General features: G+C 34.1%; 1 protein-coding gene across 1 annotated transcript; it reads left to right on the forward strand.

Moving 5' to 3' along the window:
• Positions 1-5,080: 5,080 nt before the first annotated feature.
• Positions 5,081-5,789, forward strand: LOC132053331 (protein LIGHT-DEPENDENT SHORT HYPOCOTYLS 10). Its single transcript, XM_059445309.1, has one exon. The coding sequence runs from the start codon at positions 5,252-5,254 to the stop codon at positions 5,771-5,773; it is 522 nt and encodes a 173-aa protein (XP_059301292.1). The 5' UTR covers positions 5,081-5,251; the 3' UTR covers positions 5,774-5,789.
• The last annotated feature ends 5,891 nt before the right edge of the window (positions 5,790-11,680 follow it).

Below are 11,680 nucleotides of genomic sequence, written 5' to 3' on the forward strand. Positions count from 1 at the left end.
TGTTTCTATGATTAGTGCTATTATATGGAACATTAGGGTGGTTAGATCAAAAAAAAAAAGCGATTCACAGGTTGAGAAATCTGGTCAAAATGAATAATAGTCAGTTTGTGGCTATTATGGAACCTATGGTTAGTAAAGACAAAATTGAAGGTTATAAGAGATTTCTCGGCTTTCAACATTGTGTTTCTAATGATAATGGTAAAATTTGGTGTTTTTGGACTGTCCATTATTTGGCTACTATTATAGCGAATGATGAACAACAAATTGCGATAAGATTCAATGATGCTGCTAGCAATGAAAAGTACTATATGTCAAGTGTTTATGCTAAATGTTCTAAAGCTGAAAGGAAAGATCTCTGGGAGAGCCTTGAGGATATCAATCAGAATATTACAGATCCTTGGTGCATTGGAGGAGACTTCAATGTTATAGTGGATCCGATGAGAAGCGGGTGGTAAACCTCATAGAGCGTCCAAGAGTTTTGACTTTATTAGCTATATGGATAATTGTGGGATGGCTGATGCTGGCTTCGTGGGGCCAAAACTTACCTGGTGCAATAATAGAGGGCCATGAAAAAGAATTTGGAAAAGGTTGGATAGAATCATGATAAACAACCAGTGGGCTCAAAAATTCCAAAGTATCTATGTGAGACACTTAGTGAGAACAGGTTCGGATCACAGACCTCTTCTTTTTAAATGTCATTCTAATCAATTTTCTTCTGTTAGCTACTTCAGGTTTCTAAATTTCTGGACTGAGCAGAAGGATTTCATGGAGTTGGTCAAGCAAACTAGGAATACCATTGGTAAAATGCTTACTAAGTATTATACTCATACCTGCTTAGCATTAATACCTAAAGTTTCCTCACCTTCTACCTTTTCTGATCTAAGACCAATCAGTCTTAGTAACTTTTCAAACAAAATTATCTCTAAAATTATTTCAGTTAGATTAAATCCTTTACTTTCTACTTTAATTTCTGATAATCAAAGTGGTTTTGTAAAAGGAAGATCTATCACCGAAAATGTCCTTTTAGCTCAAGAAATCGCTCAAGGAGTTAAACAGGATAACATCGGGGGCAACATGATTATCAAACTTGACATGGCTAAAGCTTATGATAGATTAGCTTGGACTTTCCTTATGGCTGTTCTTAGGAAATTTGGTTTCTGTGATATTTTTACTAACATGATTTTCAGGTTGATATCTAGAGTATGGTACTCCATTATCATTAATGGAGCCAGAAGAGGATTTTTCACTTCTACTCAGGGATTGAAGCAAGGAGATCCTTTATCTCCTTCTTTGTTTATCCTAGCTGCAGAAGTGTTGACAAGACAACTCAATAATCTCTACAACGATAGCAGATTCACTCCATTCTCTATGAACAAGAAGGGACCGCAAATCAATCACCTTGCCTACGCAGATGATATAGTTATCTTCTGTGGAGGCAAGACCAGATCCATTAAAGCTGTCATGAAAGTGATTCAGAGATATGAGCAGACCTCTGGCCAGAAAGTTAATGGGGACAAGAGCTTCTTCGTCACAGCGCCCAAAACGGCTAACTACAGGATTAATAGAATGAGACAGGCTACTGGATTTATGGAAAAGCAATTTCCTTTTAACTACTTAGGCTGTCCTATTTATATTGGTTGTAGGAAGATTGAATTTTTTGATGGTCTAGTAACTAAGATTGTTAATAGGCTAAGTGGTTGGCATGGAAAATTACTTTCTTATGGAGGGAAACTAACCCTTATTAAACATGTTTTGCAGGCTATTCCAGTAGACACTCTTGCTGCTATGGACCCTCCAAAAGCAACTTTCAAGCTTATTGAAAAACATCTACAGAGATTTTTCTGGGGTTCAACATCTGAAAAAACCAAACACCATTGGAGCTCTTGGGAGAATTTGTGCAAAACCAAAGAGGAAGGTGGTATTGGGATTAAAAGATTACAAGAGATCAGTGACACCTTTGCCACCAAAAGATGGTGGAATTTCAGGACCAATCAATCCACATGGGCTAAATTCCTATATTTTAAGTATCGTTTCTTTTCTACATCCAGCTTAGGAAAGAGCATATGGACAGTCTCATACTTGGAGGAAAATGATGAATATCAAACTTCAGGTAGAAGACAAAATTGTTTGGAAAATCAACAATGGAGAATGCAACTTTTGGTGGGATAACTGGATGGGAAATGGAGCTTTAGCTCTTCAATGGCCCAATGCTCCTAAATCCAAAAAGATCACTGTGAAGAATTTCCTAGAAGGAAACACTTGGAACGAGAGGAAACTTAGTGCTTTGCTACCTGATAACATTGTCAGAAGAATTCTTAATATCTCTCTGGGCAACCCGAATAAACAAGACTATGCAATTTGGAATTCTTCCATGGATGGTAATTTCGATAATCATAGTGCTTGGCAGATAATAAGAGCTAAGTTCCCGGCAATGAATTTCATCAATCAGGTTTGGCATAAGAAGATTCCTTTCAAAATATCCTTTCTCTTATGGAGGATGTTAAGAAGGAAGCTTCCATTTGATGATATACTCTGTAAATTTAAAAAACAACTTGTTAGTCAATTACTACCTACTTGTAAATGCTGCACTAATCCTAACTGTGAAACTTTGGAGCATTTTTTTGTACAGGGACAAAAGCGGTACATATATGGAATTACTTTGGAGCTCCTCAGGCATCAAAGTTACAAATCAAAATCCAAAGAGCGATAGTTCTTGGTGGAAGACGAGAGCTATCAATGGCGTACACAAGATGATTCTTAAAATCACTCCAATAGTGATCTTTAGTAAGGGCTCTATGGAAAAGTTTACGCTCTCTACAAGTATGGAGATCACAAAGAAACCTATTCAAAGCAAAATCTTGTTTCAGATTGACTGGACCTTGCAAAGGACAATGGCCTACGCTTTTCCCAAGATCAGCTTTCCTCCGCTATGGACACAGCTATGCAGTCTAGTGGAAAGGATGAAACTAAAAGTTATTTGCAAGCTGGTCCAATGGAAGAAACCAGAGCCTGGATGGGTTAAGATCAATACTGATGGAAGTTTTTTTTGCCCAAAGTGAAAAAGCTGGAATAGGAGGGGTGATCAGGGATCATCTTGGCTCTTTAATTATTGCCTTCTCCGCCCCATCGAGATGCGAAAGTAATAACTTGGCCGAAGCCAGTGCTGCTTTGTTTGGTGTACAATGGTGCATGGCAAATGGTTACAATCAGTTCATTCTTGAACTTGATTCTCTTTTGACTGTTAATATGATTGAACAGAAGGACCTTAGAAATTCCAAGCTCAGAGAGACTCTAAGCTCTTTACATACTCTACTGAATCATGCTAACTTCCAGGTCACACATTGTTATAGAGAGGCCAATCAAGTGGCGGATGGCCTAGCTAAACACGGTGCAAATCTGAATAATCCTATGCTACTGACTGATCATAGATTTTTGCCTAGAATCATTTGTGGTGCTTACCACTTGGATGCTTGTCAGTTGCCTAGTTTAAGAATAAGATATGACAAAGCTAATTTCTTTGTCAGTTGATCATGTATTTTGCTTCCAGTTTAAGGGAATATTTCATCCTGATCACAATGTAATTTTCCTTAAACTGCTTAAGAGGTCAGGCCAAGCCCCCCTTTTCTTTTGTAAGCTCTCTTCAGTGAATATATCAGGCACACGGGCCCTTTGTGATTAAAAAAAAAAAAAAAAATTTATACCATATCCAAAACTTCTACTAATTAATCGAATCAAAACAGAAATTATGTTGAAGTATATGGGTTGGTTCATCTGTTAACTTAAGTATTAAGGAGACTTATTGGTCCTCAAATAGCTAGTCTTCCATTATTTTAAACCCCTTTAGTTAGCTAGTCAAACAATTGTATAATTGGGGTGAAAAACGTTAGCACCACCTTTCTTCTTCTTTTTTTTTTTTTTTTGTACCAGTTAAAATGACATCCTTCACATGTACATATATATATATATATACTAGTTATGTGAGGCCCTCTTCGCCCAAACTCAATATAAAAGCAGATATTTTAACTAAAGAAATATAATTTGTGTTAGTACAAGTGTACAACAACAACAACAACAACCATATACCCATTGTAGTCCCACAAGTGGGTAGTTATGTAAAAGCAAAATTTTCATTCCACTCCTTTAATATTTTAACTTCCATTTTGATGAAATTATAACTTATGTATCCTAATTTTCTGAAGTTATTTAGTTCTAAATAAATAATCTATACATAGTTAATGAACTTTTAAGACAAATACATAATTTAACTTGTGCGACAGGATGGAAATGCCTCTCTTAATTAGGGATTAGGGGTTCGAACATGGACATGAAAAAAAAAATCTTTGGAGGAAGCGCTCCCCCGAATAAAGGCGCGATGCGAAGGCGAATTATCCGGATTAATTGGGCTCAAATGCGGATATCGAGCACCAATCGTAAAATCAAAGAACGTGAAAAATGAGGTAGGAGGTTTGATAGCTTTTGAAAAGTAGACTTTAAAAACAAAAACAAAAAAAAATTGACATAAATAAATAAGATTAGGACCTAAAAGTAATTAATTAAAAAGTTTTAAAAAAATTTGAAAATTATTGTAAGGACTACAAAAGTCCTCGATAAACTTTTGAAAAAGTAGGATTTAAAAACAAAAAAAAAAAATTGACTTAAATAAATAAAATTAGGACATAAAAGTAATTAATGAAAAAGTTTTTAAAAATTTAGGAAATTATTGTGAGGACTACAAAAGTCCTCACATTCCCTCTATATATAATAGTAATATATATATATATATATATATATATATATATATATATATATATATATATATATATTAATAACTAGTCGCTGTCCTTTTTAAAAAAGATACTAATCGAGATCACGTTTCTTGGCAACCAGTGAGGGATAATGTTTGACAAAATTTCATAACATAATTGTAGATTACTACAAAACGTATAGTTAATGACTTAATGGTAATGTTTAGCCAATTTCTATATGGAAAAAAAACAAGGCTAATTAAAATGTATGAAGAAAAAGGAGCAGCTAGAAAGCAACACAGATGGCCCATTATTTCTTGTCATCATCTCAATTGGTCCAATTGATGTGATTTCAACAATTTCATCATCCCTCCCATTTTCACCTTATTTTTCCCTTCAACCTTTTTGTTTAAACTCTCAATAAATATTTCTCACTCACTTAAAACTTACACAAACTTAATCAAATCTCGATCATCTATTTTTTTTTTTTTTTAATTCCTCTAACCATGTCAAGTAGTGATAGGGGCAAAGAGCTGGCTGAGGGATCCCCCAGCCGCGATCAGCTACCTAGTCGATATGAGTCTCAAAAACGACGAGATTGGAACACTTTCAATCACTACTTGAAGAATCAAAGGCCACCAGTTCCGTTACCTCATTGCAATAGCAACCACGTGCTAGAGTTCCTCCGATACTTGGACCAGTTCGGGAAGACTAAGGTTCACTTACAAGGTTGTATGTTTTATGGTCAACCTGAGCCTCCGGCTCCCTGTGCTTGTCCTTTGAGACAAGCTTGGGGAAGCCTGGATGCTCTCATAGGAAGGCTTCGGGCTGCCTATGAAGAGAACGGTGGGTCAAGTGAGACCAACCCGTTCGCGAGTGCCACCATTAGGGTGTATTTGAGGGAAGTCAAGGAGTGTCAAGCTAAGGCACGTGGCATTGCTTATAAGAAGAAACAGAAGAATAAGCTGGCTAGCCCAAGTAAGGGAGATGATGATTCAAGTTCTGCAGGATTCCTCACATTTTCTTGAAGATCCACTATTCCTCCGCTATTCCTCAAGAAAGAGAAATGGTAAAATCTTCACAATTCTTTTACTTCTTTAAAGTGCTAATTAGTTTTTTTTTTTTATAGTATATGAGATATAGGCCTTCAAAATGAATAAAAAAAATGAGGATTTCATATAGTCAAGGTCAGCTTGTTTGAGTTTGAAGTATAGGCAAATAACCTGCTTCAACATATTAAAGTACACTGCATTGTAAAAAGTAAGTTAAATCCTATGATTTTCCTTCAAATGTAGTGAGGATGAACTTCAATTGGAGTACATTCATCACTAGATCTGATCGTCTGGAGGATGGTTAATGGGGGCGGATTTACGGTTAACGTTACGGATTTGATAGAATTCAATAGTTTTGGTCTAAACTCTATATATATTTATATGAATTTTTTGTTTTTTTTACTTAATATGTATAAATAATCTATCAAAAACCCAATAAGCAAAAAGAAACTATAATCTAAAATCCATAAACTTAAAACTTTGGATCGGTTCTTTGATGGTTTAAAGTGTTGAACTAGGTTTTCCAATCTCCAAATGATGACAAGACACTAAAACCTAGTGGGAGAAAAGTAGATACTGCATTTCACTTACAAGTAACAAACTTAAGTTCTGATTATGAAGAAGGGGAATCAAACGGGAAAGATTCAGCCCTCTATCTCAAACCCTACAAATTAATTCTAGTGTATATATAAGTTCAAAAATCTAATTCCTGATATCCCATAGGCTCTATATTTATATATTAAGATTTATAATCCTTATCACATCGATATCCTGGATTCAAATCTCACTTCCATTCATTTCTTTAAAAGAGATTACATATATTTAGTTCATAAAGAAGTTAGATTTACATGTGAGAAGATTGTCGCATATGTAATAATTAAGCACATTAAAAATATGTTAAGATTGTCGCATATGTAATAATTAAGCAAATCAAAAATATGTTTTTCTCTGACTGCTTAAATTTTTAAATGAGATTGTGACACGATTCAACAATTATTTTAGATGAGATTATCACACGATTCAACATTATAATTGAATGTACCTTGAAAGTAGAGTCTTCCAGAACTTTTTAAATTTTTTAGTTTTCACGCCCCAGTGTTTGATACTGGTTTGGAAATTCCGACTAACTCGAATTCGTGCCGAGAAAGTTGGTAAAAGGAAAATGTGCTCCCTATCAAGATTTCTTCTATTTTCAGGGTTCGAACTTAAGACCTGTAATTGTAGGTGAAGGGATCTTATCCATCCAAATATATCGGAGGTCAGTCTTGCTGAACTTGAAACATGACAAAACAGAAAAAAAGAGAAAGGAATTTGACACACGTGAAGTAGGGAAAACCTCGAGGTCTTATTTTCTGTCTTGGCCAACAGCAAAGGTCAAGAATTTGACCCATAAATTTTTCCTCACTTGCTGCCATGAATAAAGCTGTCTGCAGTAATTAAGACCCAAATATCGTAAGATATTTCCACATAGATTATGTCAGTTTCATCAGTTTCATTTGCTTGTATTCTTTTTTGGATTCTGAAGATTTTGTGTCCCCTCCCCCGCATTGCCACACCTAGTTTTTTTTTTCCTTCATTCCTTGTTTGTCACACTCACTTTAAAGTCTGATCAATTTGGATTCGCACCGAAAAGTTCTATGTTGGGTATAATGCTTCCTATTAAGGGCAACTCTATTTTTTAAGATTCAAATTTGATATCTCTGATATAAAGTGAAGGGTACTTGCCATGTACCACAATCTTTGGTGGTATTCCTGGGCATAACAATTTGAGGTATATACAGTTTTGCATGTTTATTGGAGCATCTCGGAAAAGACCTCTGGAATTTAAGAAAAGTATAAACACTTATAAAATTTGATCTCTTAAATATGTCATTAAATTTTTGTGGATATATATAAGATATTTAGAACTTGTAATCTTAAACATGTTATAACATTTGTGTGACTACAAATTTGTCATCAAGAGTAACACATAAAATGAAAAGTTTTTCATATAAAATGGGGATGGATGGAGTATTAAATTTAATTTATATGTATGTTATTTATTATTTTCTATATCTCGATCAGCCTGATTGTATAAAAAATTATGCAGTACCTTATTTAAATTCATATATATAAGATTTCATGAATAATGTGGTTCTTCTCCACCATCCATTTCTGTTTAAGGGAAAAGGGGAATTTTGCATTGGATTTTCAAATGATCATCATGACAGATCTTTTGATCATGTACGAGAAACAATATAGATATTAAATAATTGTTTAACTTATCTTATTATTAAATAAATAAATTAATCTCACATCAATGAGCACTTAAAAATCAGCTTATTGAAGGGCAATTTTGAAATGTGCATCTGCATTATAATGTTTAATTGTCCTTTTGTATCTTTACAAGATTGCTTCTTGTCTATATCTGATCATGTGGGGCATCACACTTATTCACTTCTTTGTCAGAGTGTTCTATATTTTTCAATAAAATACACTGTGATATTGCATGCATAATTGGTATCAAATACCTGCTTCATGACATGCAAGTACTTCCCTTTATCTAATTTTTTGTAACAATGACAGAACAGAGGGAATCAGGGAATTAATGTTAAGTAAAGAATCTTATTTTACTACCTTACCGAAATGTTTAAACAAACTATTGTTAAAAAATAAGCAATTTTAAATATGATTTGAGGCAGCTTCATGAATCTGCATGCTTTTATGTTTTAAGTAGGGATGTCCAATGGGCAGGCTGGGTTGAATTTGGACAGATTAAAATGAGCTAACAAATATGTCATAACCCAATTCGTTACTTGGCTAAAATGAGTTGGGGCTGAACTTCAGCCAAATGTGCCTGAAGTTCAAGCAAAAATGACTGAACCTCATCTATATGTAATTTCATAAACCGCCTGTATGAAGTTATTCTTAAGTGAATAGACTTGCAAATGTTATGCATTAAGGGGTCTTTTGGTAGGAGGGTTAAGTTATCCCATGTAGATGGGATTGGGTGTGATAAGATTGGGTAACTTATCCCACCATCTACATGAACTTATCCCACCTTTTATCCCATATAGATGGGATTGAATGGGATACCAAAGCAGTTATCCCACCAACCAAACATGGGATAATTCCAATCCCATGAGACTAATAATCTCATCTCATCCTATTCATCCTACCAAACGACCCCTTATCCCGGGATTAGTTATTCCACCCTCCCAAAGGGATAAAATAACACTACAATCCTAGAATAACTAATCCCGGGATTAGTTATACCGCGATTTTATCCCAACCAAGCATGAGATAAATTCATCTCAAATTTAATTCCGAAATTATTTATCCCTTATCCCTCGTACCAAATGAGCCCTAAGAATATAGCTTAAATGATAGTCCCAAAATCAGATATCTGTGCATTTCGGCCTATATATAATCTTGACAGTTGGGTCTGGCCATAACATATAATAGTTAAGATTATTATCTGCACTCATTTTAAACGCACTTACTCTAGATTCACCTCTGCACCTATACATGTTGCACCACTTGGCTCATGCTGGGTTGCTGTGTTTGTGTGCAACATTTTTTGACAAAGGGCCTCTATCCAACTCTAATAAGTTACTCCCCGTTTCAAAATGTTTGTTCGGTTTTGATTTGACATTAAGTTTAAGAAAGTAAAAAAGATTTTTGAATCTTGTGGTCTTAAACTAAAGATGTGTAGAATGTATCAAAATGCCCTTTAATCGTGTGGTCTCAAGCATACCATGTGAAAAATTGGAATTAAAGAGTTGTCAAAAAAGGAAAGAGACATTCTTTTTTGAAACGGAAGAAAAAGGAAAGTAAGACAAACAGTTTGAAACAGAAGGTTGATACGTTTTAGGTACTTTGGTATGCTCAAAATTAAATCACATCGGTCTTGTAAGATATTGAAGCTCTAAAGTAAAGTCTACCCATGAAGTTTATTAAAATGCTGTTCTCAACCTCAGGTTATGTTGCATTTTTTATATGTTATAGTTTATTTGAATGACACTTTCGAAACTATCTTCTTTGGAGTATTTAAGAAGGAAACAACATATATATTGCTAGTAGCTCATTATGTACCTCTGATTTTATTGTTCTTTTAAATTTATGAAAGGGTTTAGATTTTAATGTCTGTTAAATCTAGGGGTTTTATAACATTTGCAAATATCAAATACTTTGTTATCTGAATATCATTCTTAAATAGGATGTAAAGTTTGATTCATCTACATATTATGTATTAGGCACGCCTCACAGGTGTGTGTGAGTGCATAAATCGATTAAAATTCAGTGTGGACGGAAGAATTTTTATTAAGGGGGGTGAGCAATCATATACATTAAAATTTTGATTTCATATATACAATGTGTTTATTTGAGAAGGGGGTTTGAATCATGGGTTAACATGGCTTACAACAATGATTAAATCTTCACACTAAGCCTAATAAAATAACCGGAAAAATAGAGTAATGACCTGATATAACAATAAACTGATGATATAATTTTTCTTTACAATATTATGCATCTAACTTAAATTCTTATTGTCATGTTATTGTATGATACTTGGAAGTTTCTAAAGACTTTGAAATTGACATAAAATTGCATTTCATGAACAGGATTTTGCGTGGATAGAAGGACATGCTACGTGTAGAAGTGGAAGAGTATTCTCATTGCCTATTAAGTCACTATTAGCAGTAATCAAAGGCATTTAATTCCCTCTATAATTACTAGTATTCCATTGTAATTTTGTTCTATATAGAGGCCTTAGCCCATTTTAAGCTGTTTGTGAATTATTTACTCTTTTATAGATGTGAGTTTTCATAATTACCAGGCGAATTCTATCCATTGGGGAGTCAAATCCAACTGCCTAATTGGTAGTTTATTCTCTTTAACTAGAAAGAACTTTTCATTAATTAGTAATCTGAGTCTAAGTTCATTTTGACTAATTAAACTTTCCCAAAACTGATTCTTTTAAGAAAGAAACGAAAGAGATGAGATAAAATGATGGATAACGATATCCTTGTGAACCTATGAAGGGTGGCTAAGGAATTCAGGTGCTCCTTATGTTGTTTTGTTGGTTGGTTGGTGTGGTAATAATAATATTTACAGGTCATTATCAAAAAAAAATGATGGATAACAAGAAAAATAAAGAGAAATCGATTGGCATTTGAGTACGAATCGGCCCACTGAGTGACAAGAAATGACTAAAAATTTTCTTGTTGTCATTGTTTGACAATTTAAGTTGAAAATTGGTAAATTATAACCAACAACATAAAATTTCAGGTTTTTGTATTGGCTTCTTCATCAATAATACTAGATTTGGTATTCAAAACCCATCAATTGAGAATTTGAGATTTCAATATTTTAATAGCTCAAACTTTCAACTCAGCGTGCTAATCAATATCGTCAAGTTCAGATTTAAGTTCCCAGTTACACTATCGGTCTAACAATTTCACTAGAATAATGTAGGAATGTTATTTTCACACAAACCTTGCAACCCAGAGACCAAATATGTGAAGAAGAATTATGCATTTGTGAAGAAGAAAGTTGAAGAAGGATCTGAGAATTATCATTAAAGACCATTGAAGCTAGATTTGTTATTTGTGATTTGTTTTAAGTGATGTCTACTTTTGTTGGAACATCTCAAGAAACTTTGAGGTGTTTGGAGATGATTTGAGGCGGATTTAAGCTGATTCAGATTGAAAACTCGAGATTGTAGACAACTTCATATCTGTTTTCCCATGTATATTTGTGTATATTTTATGTATATCAGTCTATCAGTTCATAGATTCATTTATCTCATGTCTATCATTTACTAGTATCATTCGGCCCGTGTTAAGCACGTCTCAAACTACATTAAAATTATATTTGTAATATCTTTTGTGTGGGCATACT

Source organism: Lycium ferocissimum, chromosome 4 (genome assembly GCF_029784015.1).
Source record: "Lycium ferocissimum isolate CSIRO_LF1 chromosome 4, AGI_CSIRO_Lferr_CH_V1, whole genome shotgun sequence".
Taxonomy (NCBI): domain Eukaryota; kingdom Viridiplantae; phylum Streptophyta; class Magnoliopsida; order Solanales; family Solanaceae; genus Lycium; species Lycium ferocissimum.